Source organism: Chiloscyllium plagiosum, chromosome 35, assembly GCF_004010195.1.
Source record: "Chiloscyllium plagiosum isolate BGI_BamShark_2017 chromosome 35, ASM401019v2, whole genome shotgun sequence".
Taxonomy (NCBI): Eukaryota; Metazoa; Chordata; class Chondrichthyes; order Orectolobiformes; family Hemiscylliidae; genus Chiloscyllium; species Chiloscyllium plagiosum.
This window is the reverse complement of record NC_057744.1, coordinates 41,380,810-41,397,839: the sequence shown is the minus strand read 5'-3', so window position 1 is coordinate 41,397,839 and position 17,030 is coordinate 41,380,810. Positions and strand designations below refer to the sequence as shown.

The following is a 17,030-nucleotide window of genomic DNA, read 5'->3' as shown; positions in this document are numbered from 1 at the left end:
GGAAGTGGAAGAGATGCAGTGGAGGGCATCGTCGACCACGTCTGGGGGGAAATTGCGGTCCTTGAAGACTGTGTGGAGTTTGCACATTCTCCCCGTGTCTGTGTGGGTTTCCTCCAGATGCTCCAGTTTCCTCCCACAGTCCAAAAATGTGCAGGCTAGGTGAATTGGCCATGCTAAATTGCCCGTAGTGTTAGGTGAAGTGGTAAATGTAGGGGAATGGGTCTGGGTGGGTTGCTCTTCGGAGGGTCGGTGTGGACTTGTTGGGCCGAAGAGCCTGTTTCCACACTGTAAGTAATCTAATCTAATCTATTTCAGACAACATCTCTGGGACACATGCACAAACCAACCCCACTGCCTCGTGGCTGAACACTTCAACTCCGCCTCCCACTACATCAAGGACATGCAGGTCCTGGGCCTCCTCCATCGCCAAATTCTAGCTACCCGACGAATGGATGAAGAACGCTTCATCTTCCACTTCGGGACCTTCCAACAAGACGGGATCAATGTCGATTTCACCAGTTTCCTCATCTCCCCTTCCCCAATCTTATCCCAGATCCAAACCTCCAACTCGGCAGTGCCCTCTTGAACTGTCCTACCTGTCCATCTTCCTTCCCACCTATCCGCTCCACCCTCCTCTCCGACCTATCACCTTCACCCCAACCTTCTACCTACCGCATTCCCAGCTACCTTTCCCTAGCCCCACCTCCTTCCCATTTATCTCTCAGCCCCCTTGGGCCCCCCACATTCCTGATGAAGAATGTATGCTCGAAACATTGACTCACCTATCCGCTCCACCCTCCTCTCCGACCTATCACCTTCACCCCAACCTTCTATATGTTCTATTCCCAGCTACCTTTCCCTAGCCCCACCTCCTTCCCATTTATCTCTCAGCCCCCTTGGGCGCCCTACATTCCTGATGAAGAATGTATGCTCGAAACATTGACTCTCCTGCTCCTCGGATGCTGCCTGATCTGCTGTGCTTTTCGAGCACCACACGTTTTGACTCTGATCTCCAACATCTGCAGTCCTCACTTTCTCCTCAGCCACAACTGGAGTACTGTAAGCAGTTCTTGTCACCTCACCACAGGAAGGATGTGATAGAGCTAGAGGGGGTGCAGGGGAGGTTCACCAGGATGTTAGCTGGAATGGAGAAATTGAACTATAACAAGAGACTGGATAGGCTTGGATTGTTGTTTTTTATACCAAGATTGAGGGTGGACATGATTGATGTATATAAGATTATGAGTAGACAGGGTGAATTGAAAGCTGCTGTTCCCCTCGGTTGAGGGGTCAATCACAAGAGGCCATAGTTTTATGGTAAGGAGCAGGAGATTCACAGGAGATCAGGGGGAAAACCTTTTTCACTCAGCATTTGGTGGGAATTTGGAATGCACTACCTTGGAAAGTAGAGTCATAGAGCATAGAGTTATGCAACATGGAAACAGACCCTTTGGTCCATGATGTGGAGGAGCTGGTGTTGGACTGGGGTGGACAAAGTTAAAAATCAGACAATACCAGGTTATCATCCAACAGGTTTATTTGGAAACACTAGCTTTTGGAGCGCTGCTCCTTCATTGAGTGTTTGTGGAGTACTGGATCATAAGACACAGAATTTATAGCAAACGATTACAGTGTTACACAGTGATATATTGATCAAACCTTGATTGTTAAATCTTTCGTCTTTTAGAATGCAGGCTTTGGTTCATTAATATGTAAGTTGAAACTTTATTGCTGGAACAGCACAGCAGGTCAGGCAGCATCCAGGGAACAGGAGATTCGACGTTTCGGGCACAGGCCCTTCTTCAGGAATGGTCGGAAGGTGATCTGGAGTCCATGGGGGATCAGTCGGTTAATATGTAATCCCAGAACTTCTTTTAAGTCACCTTCTTGAGATAATTTAAGGTTTTATAACAAAAAATTGACATCTCACCTTAGACATTGGTGTGAGGTCAGAGTCTGTGACCCAATCCATGACACTGTAATCTTTTGCTATAAATTCTGTGTCTTATGATCCTATGCTCCACAACCACCTGATGAAGGAGCAGCACTCCGAACGTTAGTGCTTCCAAATAAACTTCCTGACCTGCTGTGCTGTTCCAGCAATAAAGTTTCAACTTTGATCTCCAGCATCTGCAGACCTCATTAATATGTAATCCCAGAACTTCTTTTAAGTCACCTTCTTGAGATAATTTAAGGTTTTATAACAAAAAATTGACATCTCACCTTAGACAAAGGTGTGAGGTCAGAGTCTGTGACCCAATCCATGACACTGTAATCTTTTCCTATAAATTCTGTGTCTTATGATCCTATGCTCCACAACCTCCTGTAAAGGAGCAGCACTCCGAACGTTAGTGCTTCCAAATAAACTTGTTGGACTATAACCTGGTATTGTGTGATTTTTAACTTTGTCCACCCTTCGGTCCAACTCATCCATGCCTGAAAATGTTCCTCCCTGGGTTTCTTTTAAATCTTTCACCTCTCACCTTAAACCTATGCCCTCTAGTTTTAGACTGTTGGAGGCTGAGGGGTGACCTTATAGAGACTTCTAAAATCATGAGGGGCATGGATAGATGAATAGCCAAGGTCTTTTCCCCAGGATATCCATGCCCCTCATGATTTTATAAGTCTCCATAATGTCACCTTTCAGCCTCCAACAGTCCATTGGAAAACAGCCCCAGCCGATTCAACCTCTCCCTATAGCTCAAATCCTCCAACTCTGGCAACATCCTTGTAAACTTTTCTGCACCCTTTTAGGTTTAACAACATCCTTCCTATATCAGGGAGATCAGAAATGAACACAGTATTCCAAAAGTTACCTACCCAATATCCTGTACACCCACAACATGACATCCCAACTCCTACACTCAATGCACTGACCAATTAAGGCAAATGTACCAAATGTTCACTATGCTGTCCACTTTCACGGAACTATGAACCTGCAACCAAAGGTCCCTTTGTTCGGCCACACTCCCCAGCACCCTACCATTAAGTTTATAAGTCCTGTCCTGATTTATCTTAACAAAATGCAAAATCTCACATTATCTAAGTTCAACTCCATTTTCTACTCCTTGGCCGATCTGACCAAAGTCCTATTTACTGTGAGATAACCTTCATCACTGTCTACTATACCACCAATTTTGATATCACCTGCAAACTTACTAAGCATATTCAAATCATTTAGAGAAATAGCAAAACACAATGGACCCAGCACTGATCTTTACGGTAAACCACTGGTCACAGGCCTCCAACACCCCTCCCACCACCTTCTGTCTCCTATCTTCAAGCCAATTTTGTATCCAAATGACTAGCTCTCCTTGGATACCATGTGATCTAACCTTGCTAACCAGTCTACTATGTGGAACCTTGCTGAAATCCAACATTCAGCACTCTGTCTTCATCTGTTTTCTTTGTCATTTCAAAAAGCCAAATCAAGATGGTGAGACATGATTTCCCAATCACAAAGCCACGTTGGCTATCCCTAATTGTTATGATGTAGAACATAGAATATTGAACAATACAGAGCAGAAAAGGCCCTTCGGCCCTCGATGTTGCATCGACCTGTGAACTATTCTCAGCTCGTCCCCCTACACTATCCCAAAATCTAAGGATTGTTTAAATCTCCCTAATGCAGCTGAGTTAACTACATTAACAGGTAGGGCATTCCACACCCTTACCACTCTCTGCATAAAGAACCTGCCTCTGACATCTGTCTTAAATCTATCACCCCTCAATTTGTAGTTATGCCCCCTCGTACATGCTAACATCATCTTCCTAGGAAAAAGACTTTCGCTGTCTACCCTATCTAATCCTCTGATCATCTTGTATGTCTCTATCAAATCCCCTCTTTGCCTTCTTCTTGCCAATGAGAACAGGTTCAAGTCTCTCAGCCTTTCCTCCAGACCAGGCAACATCCTGGTAAATCTCCTCTGCATCTTTTCCAATGCATCCACATCCTTCCCAAAATATGGGGACCAGAACTGTACACAATATTCCAAGTGTGGCCACACCAGCGTTTTGTATAGTTGCAGCATGATATTGCGGAACTCAATCCCACTACGAATGAAATCTAACATACCGTATGCCTTCTTAACAGCACGATCCACCTGGGTGGCAACTTTCAGGGATCTATGAAAATGGACTCCAAGATCCATCTGCACATCCACACTACCAAGAATCTTTCCATCGACCCAGTACTCTGCCTTCCTGTTATTCTTCCCAAGTGAATTACCTCACATTTAGCTGCATTGAACTCCATTTGCCACCTCTCAGCCCAATTCTGCAATTTATCCAAGTCCCCCTGCAACCTCTAATATTCTTCCACGCTGTCCACTACTCCACCGACCATGGAGTAAATCCCTCTGCTAATTTAAACCAGCAACACAGAAAAGACAACCCCATGCTGTAATCTGTTAAAATTCAAGAATCAAGGAACTATCCCAAAAGTCATTATTTAAAGTAAAAATTACTAACTTCTTTTTGTCTAACGGAGAATAATTAACTAACAACTATTTACAACTCCTGCTAGCTTTTCAACTCTCTTAAAGGCACAGTACCCCTACATCTTCATTACACTAATCAGTCTTTGCTTTTCCAAATACATGTAAATCCTGTCCCTCAGAATCCCCTCCAACAACTTACCACCACTGAACAGGCTTACCGGTTTGTAGTTCCTTGACTTTTCCTTATCACTTTTCTTAAATAATGGCACCACATTAATCACCTTAAATTCTTCTGGCACCTCACCTGTGGCTGTTACTGATACAAATATTGGGCCCAGCAACCATTTCCCTAGCTTCCCACAAAGTTCTAGGTTCAGGTCCTTGGGATTTATTCCTTTATGTGTTTTAATACATCCAACACCATCTCCTGTGAAATATAGACATTTTCAAGATATCACTATGTATTTCTCCAAGTTCTTTAGCTTACATATCCTTCTCCACAGTAAACATTGAAGCAAAATACTCATTTAGTATCTCACCCATCTCTTGCTGTTCCACGCATAGACAGCCTTGTTGATTTTTAAGGGGCCCTATTCTATGTATTAAAAACATTTTACCCAAGCACTCTTGGTGAGGCAAACAAACAGAATTCGGTTTGTGGTTCATCTTGATTTTATTAACAAAATATTCCTTATTAAAAACATCGTGAGCATTTCCCAAATTGCAAGTGTTTATTCTTTATCTAGCTCAATCCATCTGAGAAAAGCTATTACCTGCAGTGATCTACATGTTGGAGCTGGCCTGTGGGAATCTCCTTTCCTGATGTAGGGCTGGCCCTCTTCCACTAAGGTGGGTCTTGTAGGGGTCAGGATGTAGTCTCTCTGTGTCTCTCTCCAGATGGTCAGAGCTCCACTGCTGGTCCAGGTTGTGTCTTCGTTGAGGGGTTGACATCCAGGTGTGTTTTTATTCCCCTTTGCCCCAGACCTCCTGAACATTATCTGGCCTTTGGACAATGGGGTGGGCAAACCATGCACTGCGACATGTCAACAACCCACACTGTTGCCATATTTGGGAGGTGTGCGGTACATATCCTCAGGCATTGGCTGGAAGTCAAGATGCCTGGATGTCTGATTAGAACTCCTCCATTACACAACCCTCAGGCTGATTCTAACTGGATCCCCCTGAATATTTGTGGCCTCTTGGATCTTGTTTCCGTTCTTCTCCTTAGCTGAGAGGTGCTGGCTGAAGTTTAATTTAGTTTGGTCAATTTTCTCTTGGGCCTGATTTCTCCAGCTGTGGTCAATTTAGAAGATCCACAGCAAGCCAGTGTGTACATCAGACAGGGGTGTGGGCTGCCTTAGGCAGGTCAGATCACTCAAGGGGATGGGCCACAGTTGTTCCACTCCTTCATTCACAGAACTGAAGAGGGAAGGGGAGCAAGTATATGGATATAGTGCATGCACATGACTTGGGAGATGAACTGGGGAAGTGTGAAGACTGTGGAGTTCATGGAAGGCACATAGAAAGGAGGGTTATACTCGATGCCTGAGTGGCGTGTTAAGAGTGAGGCTGGAAGTCAGTGCAGAGGAAAGCTCACTGTTGTAGCAGTCATAAAGGACATGGAAAGTGCACAATGTTTCTGAGAACAGCCAGGGAAGTCTTGGAAACGTGTTGACATGTGAAGGAGGGGGCTGCATCTGCAACCAGTCACTGAGTAATACAGGTGAACACTTCAGCCAGGATGACAGTCGGAATGTGGGTAAATAGATGGTGACATCTTGAAAAATGTCCATGTTACAGAGCTGGTGGTGCTGGATGTCTTACAATGCAGAACGGTGGATAAAATGCCCAAGACCTGATCAGGTATACCCTAGATCTCTATGGGAAGTGAGGGAAGTGATTCCTGAGCCCCTCGCTGAGATATTTGGATCATCAATAGTTACAGGTGAGGTGCCGGAAGACTGGAGGTTGGCTAACGTGGTGCCACGTCCTAAGAAAGGTGGGAAGGACAAGCCAGAGAACCAGAAACCATTCAGCCTGACACTGGTGGTGGCCAAGTTGTTGAAGGGAATCCTGAGGGATAGGATTTACATGCATTTGGATAGGAAAGGACTGATTAAGGATAGTCACCAAGACTTTGTGCATGGGAAATTATGTCTCACTAACTTGATTGAGTTTTCTGAAGATGTAACAAAGGGGAAGGAAGAGGTTAGAGCGGTGGATGTGATCTATATGGACTTCAGCAAGGTGTTCGACAAGGTTCCTCATGGTAGACTGGTTAGCAAGGTTAGATCTCAGATTATAGGGAGAAGTAGCCATTTGGATACAGAACTGGCTTGAAGGTGGAAGACAGAGAGTAGTTGTGGAGGGTTGCCTTTTAGACTGGAGGCCTGTGACCAGTGGAGTGCCACAAGGATTGGTGCTGGGTCCACTTCTTTTCGTCATTTATATGAATGATTTAGATGTGAACATAGGTGCTATAGTAAGTAAGTTTGCAGATTACACCAAAATTGGAGGTGTAGTGAACAGCGAAGAAGTTTACCTCACCGTACAAGATCTTGATCAGTTGGGCCAATGGGCCGAGGAGTGGCAAATGGAGCTTAATTTAGATAAATGTGAGGTGCTGCATTTTGTAAAGGCAAAGCAGGGCAGGGCTTATATACTTAATGGTAAGGTGTGCTGCTGAACAAAGAGACCTTGGAGTGCAGGTTCATAGCTCCTTGAAAAGGGAGTCCAGGTAGATAGGATAGTGAAGAAGACATTTAGTATGCTTTCCTTCATTGGTCAGAGTATTGAGTACAGGAGTTGGGAGATCATGTTGCGGCTGTACAGGACATTGTTCGACTATTTTTGTATTATTGTGTGCAATTCCAGTCTCCCCCTATAAGAAGGGTGTTGTGAAACTTGAAAGGGTTCAGAAAAGATTTGCAAGGATGTTGCCAGAGTTGGAGGATTTGAGCTATTGGGAGAGGCTTGAACAGACTGGGGCTGAGGGGTGACCTTACAGAGGTTTATAAAACCATGAGGGGCATGGATAGGGTAAACAGACAAAGTCTTTTTCCTGAGTGGAGGAGTCCAGAACTAGAGGACATAGGTTTGGGGTGAGAGGAGAAGATATTAAAGGGACCTAAGGGGCAACATTTTCCACACAGAGGGTGGCATGTATATGGAATGAGCTGCCAGAGGAAGTGGTGGAGGCTGGTACAATTACAAAATTTAAAAGGCACTTGGATGGGTATGTGAAAAGGGAGGGTTGCAAGAGACATGGGTCATGTGCTGGAAAATGGGACTGGATTAACTTAGGATATCTCATTGACACTGACTAGTTGGACCGAAGGATCTGTTTCTGTGCTGTACATCTCTAGGACCCTACATTGGCGGGTCAAACGTGCAGGGTGCCTACTCCCTGGTAAACCTGCAGCATTGCCCCTCTCTCTGTGCTGCACCTCCCATTTAACATCACTGCCAGGGTATTGCCTGATATATACATTTCTTAGCTAGATAATAGGCAATGTTGAAAGGGAGGCCTGAAGCATCAGGTGAGCCAAGCACATATAGACGCTTTGCTACTGTTGTTCTTCACAGACCCCAAATATTGCATCTCATTACTGCCATGGCAGTGATGCTGTGGAGCACAATGGAGCACATAAGTCCAACACAGACAGGGATAACCATATGAATGTATAACAAACATTTACAATCATAACTAACTATGTACATACTGTGAGCTGTGGCCCTCATGCCTTCAGTATACTTCTCTTCTCCCTCCTGCTGCACATCACTGAGGCATCCAGTTCCAAAGATGCGGTTGAAGGGGCCTGTACCTGGTTGCATGTCATTGGTCCTTGGAGGGTGATCCATCATGGCCACAGGTTACAAGTGTCCAATGCATGACACTCACAGGTTAATGTCAGTGTTTCAGTGCAAGAATAAGTGAGATTTAGTCAGTTGCCAGGACAGCGATGACTCTGCGTCCCTACAGGAGTGGTTCTGATCCTCTCCTGCAAGGGAAAGGATTGTTCCCTTGTCACGGTGAGGTCACAGCTATTGGGCACATGCCTTCCACCTAATCTTTTCATTTTCTTATCATTAGAAACCACTGTGGCTTTGTCATTACTGTTCATAACATAATCTGAGCCCTTAAGTAGTGACTGAATACTATCGTTTACGTATAACAATTATCCTATTTATTTTGGAAATCAGTCACAAACTTGAAAGTGAAAATGTTCGATAATGAAGTACAACTGCTCTAGGTATTCGTGGATCTTAAAACTACAAATTAATGTATTCCATGGAATATGTTACTACTTTCAGTGGAGTTGACCTTAACACTAACAGCAAATAAAAAAGCCAACCGCACCACTCAATAACTGGTGCGCCAACTAGTTTACAGCAGACACATCAACTGAACAGGTATATTTCAGCTTACTCACCAAGTGAATAGATACATCTGACCAAAATTTCAACTTCACCAAGACAACAAAACAAAAGGCTGAATAACTAACCAGCAATCTGAGCAAAAGTGCTAAACATCTGACAAACCAACTCAGCCAGAGATGACAACACCTCGGCACCACATCAACTAACAATCAATTGGTGTTACATCAAGCAATATAAAAGCTGAACAGCTGGCATGTCAACTCAAATCAGACATGTAATTCACTTGAATACAGTCAAATGTATGAATACATCACTTCAAATAACACAGACAGTTTTGTTATATCCATCCACCAAACTTGAGTTTGTTTGGTAAGTATACTCTTGTCAGGTAGTCAGAAGAAATAGATTCCAGGGCCTGTATTTCAGCCTTCACTTTACACGTCTCCATAATTTCCATCTGAAAAGAATAAAAGATTTTTTAGTAGCGTGTTTGCTGTAGCAATTCACATATTTGTAACATGCTGTAATTTATGGCAGTAACAGAATGCAATCAACAGCATGGTGTTGGTAAAGCACAGCAGATTAGGCAGCATGAGAGCAGCAGGAGAATCAATGTTTTGGGCATAAGCCCTTCATCAGGAAAGGCTTATGCCGGAAACATCGATTCTCCTTCTCCTCAGATGTCGCCTGTCCTTCTGTGCTTTTCCAGCACCACACTCTCAACTGAGCTCCAGCATCTGCAGCCCTCACTTTCTCCTAGTAATAGAATGCAATGATATATCTGAATGAAAAGGTGCTACTTTATCAGTGAGTGAACTAATTGACATTCTGAATACCTGAAGAAGGGCTTATGCACGAAACGTCGATTCTCCTGTTCCCTGGATGCTGCCTGACCTGCTGCGCTTTTCCAGCAACACATTTCCAGCTCTGATCTCCAGCATCTGCAGACCTCACTTTCTCCTCCATTCTGAATACAAGATGCTTTGGGAGATTGACATATACCCACTCCTCATCGTACACTGATTTGCTGCCCACAGATCAACATATCGTGAGATCATCTCCAGACCTGATTTTTTATTTCCCCATTGATAATGGCAGGGGCATGACTGAATAAAGATGCTCTTTTATAGTGTATCTATCTGGGTACACAAGTATTTTAAATTAATATTTGCCTTAGCATATAATTACACTGTTTTTTCACTTGCAGTTTTGTTCTGTACGACACTGGTCACACGGATCAATGCTGAGACAACAATTATTTACCTTTAAATTAATGGCTTGGATAATGAAAGTGATATACTATACCCAAGTCTGTGGATGATGGAATATAATGTGGGAAAGTGAGGTTATGCACTTGGCAGGACAAATACAGGAATTGAATAGTATTTAAATGCAGGAAGGCTGCAGAAAGCCATGGAACCGAAGGATTTGGTAATATGGTTGAATCTAGAATACAGATGGAGAATAAATCCGGTACCAGGGTCCTATGCTTAAACAAGAGATGAGGGGGGACTTGGATAAAGTGGACTGGAAACAAAGATTTTATGGTGGGACAGTTGACAAGCAGTGGAGGACTTTCAAAGCAATTCTTCATCGTGTTCAGCAAAAGTATATTCCTGTGAAAAAGGTGTGTAAGAAAAGGGGTAATCTGCCACAGGTGTCTAAGGAAATAAGGGAAGCTATCAAATTGAAAGTGGCCAAGATCAGCGGGAAACTAGAAGATTGGGAAAGCTTTAAAGGTCAACAGAAAGCCACAAAAAGAGCTATAAAGAAAAGCAAGATAGAACATAAGAAAAAACTAGCACAGAATATAAAGACAGATAGAACAAGTTTCTATAAATATATCAAACAAAAAAGAGTGGCTAAAGTAACCATTGGTCCTTTAGAGGATGAGAAGGGAAATTTAGTTATGGGAGATGATGAAATGGCTGAGGCATTGAACAGGTATTTTGTGTTGGTCTTCACAGTGGAGGATACTAATAACATGCCTGTAATTGATGAAGAAATTGAAGGTAGGTAAGGACATGGAAGCAATCATTATCATGGACGAGGCAGTGTTGGCCATGCCAATGGAGCTAAGGACAGATAAGTCTCCTGGCCCTGATGGAATGCATCCCAGGGTACTAAGAGAGATGGCAGGAGAAATAGCAAGTGCACTTGTGGTAATTTTCCAAAATTCTCTGAATTCTGGGGTAGTTCCAGCAGATTGGAAAACAGTAAATGTGACATCACCATTTAAAAAGGGTGGCAGAAAAAAGATGGGGAATTATAGACTGGTTAGCTTAACTTGTGTGGTGGGAAAGTTTTTTAGATTTTTTTTTAGATTACATTACAGTGTGGAAACAGGCCCTTCGGCCCAACAAGTCCACACCGACCCGCCGAAGCGAAACCCACCCATACCCCTACATTTACCCCTTACCTAACACTACGGGCAATTTAGCATGGCCAATTCACCTGACCCTGCACATCTTTGGACTGTGGGAGGAAACCGGAGCACCCGGAGGAAACCCACGCAGACACGGGGAGAACGTGCAAACTCCACACAGTCAGTCGCCTGAGGCGGGAATTGAACCCGGGTCTCAGGCGCTGTGAGGCAGCAGTGCTAACCACTGTGCCACCATTTCTTGAGGCTATTAGCAAGGAAGAAATAGCAAGGCATCTAGAGAGAAATTGTTCCATTGGGCAAGTGCAACATGGGTTCATGAAGGACACGTCATGCTTGACAAATCTTTCGAATTCTATGATGACATTACAAGCAAGGTGGACAACGGAGACCCAGTCGATGTGATGTACCAGGATTTCCAAAATGCTTTCAAAAAGGTGCCACACAAGAGGCTGCTGCATAAGATAAAGATGCATGGCATTATGGTTGAAATATTAGCATGGATACAGGATTGGTTGACTAACAGGAAGCAAAGAGTGGGGATAAATGAGTGCTATTCTGGTTGGCAAATCAGTAACTAGTGGTGTGCCTCAGGGATCAGTGTTGGGACCGCAATTATTCAGAATTAAAATAGATGATTTGGAGTTGGAAACCATGCGCAGTATGTCAAAGTTTGCAAATGACACTAAGATGAGTGACAGAGCAAAGTGTGCAGAGGACTGTAGAACTTTGCAGAGGAAAGTTTCCACTGGTAGGTGAATCTAGGCCAAGAAGGCTTAGATTCAAAATTAGGGGGAGCAGATTTAGGACCGAATTGAGAAGGAACTTCTTCACCCAGAGATATGTAAATCTATGGAATTCCCTGCTTAGAGTAATAGTTGAAGCTACTTCAGTAAACATTTTTAAAGCTAAGATAGATTTTTTTGAACAATAAAGGAATTAAGCGAGACAGTGAGAGGTGGGTAAGTGCAGCTGAGTCTACAAAAAGATCAGTCATGATCTTACTGAATGATAGAGAAGACTCGAAGGGCCAGAACTTCTGCTCCTAGTTCTTATGTTTGTCCACAAATCACAAAAAGCTAGCATCCAAATTCAATGACCTGGGGTTGAGGTACATCGATCTTTAAAATACCACAAACAGGGATAGAAAATAATCAAGAAAGCTAATGGAATGCTAGTTTTTATTTCTAGAGGACTGGAATATAAGGACACAGAAATTATGCAGTTAAAAAAAAACGAGTTAGACCCCACTTGGAGTACTGTGAACAGAACTAGGCACCACTGTCCACACCATACTTCGGAAGGTAAGCCCTTTGAAGGGGTATTATGTAGGTTTACAAGAATCATACCTGGACTACAGGATCAAGATATGAGTAGAGATTATACAAATTAGGCCTGTTCTCTCAAGAATTTCGAGAGTTAATGGACAATCTGATCAAAGTCTTCAAGATATTAACAGGAAAAGATAGGGTAGATAAAGATAAACTATGTTCACTAATTGAAGATTCGGGAACTACAGACACTTTATACACTTAATGGTAAGATCCTAGGGAGTTTGCTGAAGAAAGAGACCTTAAAGTGCAGGTTCATAGCTACTTGAAAGTGGAGTCGCAGGTAGATAGGATAGTGAAGAAGGCGTTTGGTATGCTTTCCTTTATCGGTCAGAGTATTGAGTACAGGAATTGGGAGATCATATTGCAGCTGTACAGGAAATTGGTTAGGCCACTATTGGAATATAGCGTGCAATTCTGGTCTTCCTATTGGAAAGATGTTGTGAAACTTGAAAGGGTTCAGAAAAGACTGACAAGGATGTTGCCAGGGTTGGAAGGTTTGAGCTACAGGGAAAGGCTAAACAGGCTGGAGCTGTTTTTCCTGGAGCATTGGAGGCTGAAGGGTGACTTTATAAAGGTTTATAAAATCATGAGGGGCATGGACAGGATAAATAGACAAAGTTTTATTCCCTGGGCTGGGTGAGTCCAGAACTAGAGGGCATAGGGTTAGGGTGAGGGTGAGAGGGGAAAAGATATAAAAGAGACCTAAGGGGCAACTTTTTCACGCAGAGGGTGGTACGTGTATGGAATGAGCTGCCAGAGGAAGTGGTGGAGGCCGGTGCAATTGCTACATTTAAAAGGCATCTGGGTATATGAACAGGAACGGTTTGGAGGGATATGGGCCAGGTGCTGGCAGGTGGGACGAGATTGGATTAGGATATCTGGTCGGCATGGACAAGTTGGACCGAAGGGTCCGTTTCCGTGCTGTACATCTCTATGACTATGACTAGGATCAGACAGTTCAGGAGAGACATTAGAAATCACTTCTATGCTCACAAGGTGGTATATGTTTGGAACTCTCTTCCACTAACAACAGGGGATGCTAGATCAATTGTTAATTTTTAATTTGAGACAGATACACTTTTATTAAGCAAAGGTAATAAGGAATATGGGGCAAAGGCAGGTATATGGAGTTAGACTACAAATTTGTCATATTTGAACAGCTGAACAGGCTCGAGGGGCTGAATGGCCTACTCCTGTTTCTACATTATGGGGAAAAGGCAGGAAAACGAAACTGAGGATTCGCAGCCATGAATGGCAGATTGTGTTCCACAGTTGAAACTTTATTGCTGGAACAGCACAGCAGGTCAATTTGTCATATTTGAACAGCTGAACAGGCTCGAGGGGCTGAATGGCCTACTCCTGTTTCTACATTATGGGGAAAAGGCAGGAAAACGGAACTGAGGATTCGCAGCCATGAATGGCAGATTGTGTTCCACACATTTGATTGTACAACCTGACCATACTTTGTCATTTTGTATTATCAGCAAAATTATTACTTATGTATTACTGCATAAGCAACTAATTAATCTTACCTCTTTCTTCCAGAGGGGTTGACAATTAACATAGGGTCTCTTCTGCAGCTTGCTCAACTTCCTCATATCATTGTTAGTAAGGGGAATTAAAACTTCTTTTGGTATATTTAATCTGGAGACAACATATACAAGGAAAGCACATTTGATCGACATTTAGATTAGATTCTCTACAGTATGGAAACAGGCTCATCGGCCCAACAAGTCCACACCGACCCTCCGAAGAGTAACCCACCCAGACCCATTCCCCTACCCTATATTTACCCCTGACTAATGCACCTAACTCTATGGGCAATTTAGCATGGCCAATTCATCTAGATTGTGGGAGGAAACCAGACCACCCAGAGGAAACCCATGCAGATATGGGGAGAATATGCAAACTCCACACAGACAGTTGCCCGAGGCAGGAATCGAACCTGGGTCATTGACACTGTTATACAGCAGTGAGCCACCATGCCGCCCCATTTAGTTTCTAATATGAATATCACTTGTAACTTATGAAATGAAAAATTAGTCTGACAAGCATAGGATGTCACAAATTATATTGGATTATTGTCAGAATGTAATATTAGATGCAAAACATTGTTTATTAAAATGATAAATGTGACCATTTGTTCAGTGTATGCAATCAAGTTGTTCTATCAGTGATCAAGTGTATTTGATCTTTTAGCAATACCCCACTTTTAAATTGCTTTTTATGTTGTTATTAAGATGCTATCAGCTATCATTAACTGGACATATACTTACATCATGGACATTTTGGAAAAAAAACACTTTATAAAGCAAAAGAGACTGGTGACAGCAGGAAAATTTTGCATTTTCAAAAACAGACATTGAGCAATTGGAGTCACTGCATCTACAATTCCTTCAGAGAGAGCCAGTTTGGGTGAAAAAGCATTTGGATTTGAATACAGATAGTGAGAAAGATATCTTGCCTGAGCAACAGCCTTTGCACTTTGTTTCCACATCTCTGAAATTCCCCTCAGCAAAGATGTGTAAGTTGCAAACTCCCTGGGCATAAAGAGTAATTGGAAGTGAAGAATTCCGAATTAACTCTACGGTCTTCAGACAAAAAGAAATCAGCCAGCTAGACCCGATTCTGAAAGAAACCCTGAGAGTCTGTACAAACTGACTTCAGCTGCAGACCAACATTGGACAATCCATGAATAATTCATTTCTCTGAATTTAATGGTTACTTCAAGTATTTTTTTTCTCCCCAGACTTGAAGATTTTGTGTGAGTATGTGTGTGTGTTTGTCTTTGTATGTGATTTTTCTTCCAAGAAAGGTAGTTGTACATTTGAACAGTTTAAATCAGCGTCGTCTCCAATAAATTAGTTATTCATTTGTTATTAAAGCAGCCTGGTTGACATATTTATAAACTGAACTATATACAGTTTGATTTACTATATATTAATATTTATTTGAATTTGGAATCTATCATTTCCTTTTTGCGATTCAAAATTTGTTATGACCAGTGGAGGAATGGGTCACAGAAAGGGATTGGTTTGCCCTGCCTAACTCCGTCATAACAAATATTTGAATGTTTACACATGAAATTGAACTCCTAGATGAACAAGTATATTTGGAAGTGGGAACATAATAATTGAAAATAATAAGTTTTCTTGGAGACTATAATCATATTTCGGAAGCAGCGTGAATGGACTCATTGAGAGGGTCAAACCACTTTCATACACATAAGTGGTTTTCCACTTCGATCATCCTTTTCCTTCATTTGTTCATCAGCAGTAACTAGCTTCTTAGTAATTTTGATGCATTTGGCAAAATCTGCAAAATCAAGCAACTGCTGCACCCAATCTGGACTGAATTTTCCCAGCCCCTGCAATTGTCAGTCAGTTAGGGGTAGAAAATAGTCATAGAGTCAGCACTGTACAGCATGGAAAACTTTGGTCCAACTCATCCATGCCAACTAGATATCCTATATTAATCTAGTCCCATTTGCCAGCATTTGGTGCATATCCCTCCAAACCCTTCCTATTCACGTATCCATCCAGATCCTTTTAAATGCTGTAATTGTACCAGCCTCCACCACTTCCTCTGGCAGCTCATTCAAGATATACACCAAACTCTGTATGAAAAAGCTCCCCTTTGCTTCTCTTTTAAATCTTTCCCCTCTCATTTTAAACCTATGCCCTCTAGTTTTGGACTCCCCTACTCTGGGAAAAAGGTCTCGGCTATGCACCCTATTCATGCCCCTCATGATTTTAAAAGTCTATGTAAGGTCACCCTTTTCGCCTCTGACACTCTGGGGAAAATAGTCCCAGCCTATTCAGCCTCTCCTTATAGCTCAAACCCACCAAGCATGGCAACATCCTTGTAAATCTTTTCTACACCCTTTCAAGTTTAACAACATCTTTCCCACAGCAGGGAAACCAGCACTGAACACAGTATTCCAAAAGTGGCCTGACCAATGTCCTGCACAGCTGCAACACGACATCCCAACTCCTATACTCAATGCACTGAACAAGAAAAGCAAGTGTACCAAATATCATCTTCAGTATCCCGTACTGATTCCACCTTCAAGGAACTGTGAACCGGCACCCCAAGATCTCTTTGTTCACCACTACTCCCTAGGACCCCACCATTAAGTGTATACTATCTCTTAGTATTCTTCAAATAAACAGACATTGATAAAACACACCAAAGTATAACTTATTATAACCTCATAACAATACCAATCAAAATTAACAACCCCCTCCTCAAGTTCTAAACAGTCTCCTGTTGAGTTAATCAAATTGAGAGTCTTGGATTTCAGTCACATATTCTTAATAATGAGGTCATGCGGAGAAACAGATATTTGGCCTCTATTTCTGTTGATGAAATTACCAGATGGCCTCAATACGAAGGCCAAACCTCATGGATGGATGAGTTCAAAAGAGATCTGTTTTCATTTGGGGCAAAGGGTTGGCTTTGATTCATTGATATCTTTATGAATTCAAAATCAGA

The 17,030-nt window shown here is 42.6% G+C and overlaps 1 protein-coding gene across 3 annotated transcripts in view; it reads right to left on the bottom strand.

The window, feature by feature from the left end:
* Positions 1–7,614: 7,614 nt before the first annotated feature.
* The window catches only part of spo11 (SPO11 initiator of meiotic double stranded breaks), a 76,712-nt gene continuing 67,296 nt past the window's right edge, over positions 7,615–17,030 (bottom strand). For 2 of the 3 annotated variants that reach the window (XM_043676980.1, XM_043676981.1), the window contains 2 exons: positions 14,069–14,180; positions 7,615–9,276 (listed from right to left, as the gene is read on the bottom strand). In XM_043676980.1, the coding sequence (XP_043532915.1) occupies positions 9,157–9,276; positions 14,069–14,180 (232 nt within the window). In that variant the 3' untranslated portion in view covers positions 7,615–9,156. The remainder of the gene's footprint in view (positions 9,277–14,068; positions 14,181–17,030) is intronic. The other variant, XM_043676982.1, reaches the window with a different exon arrangement.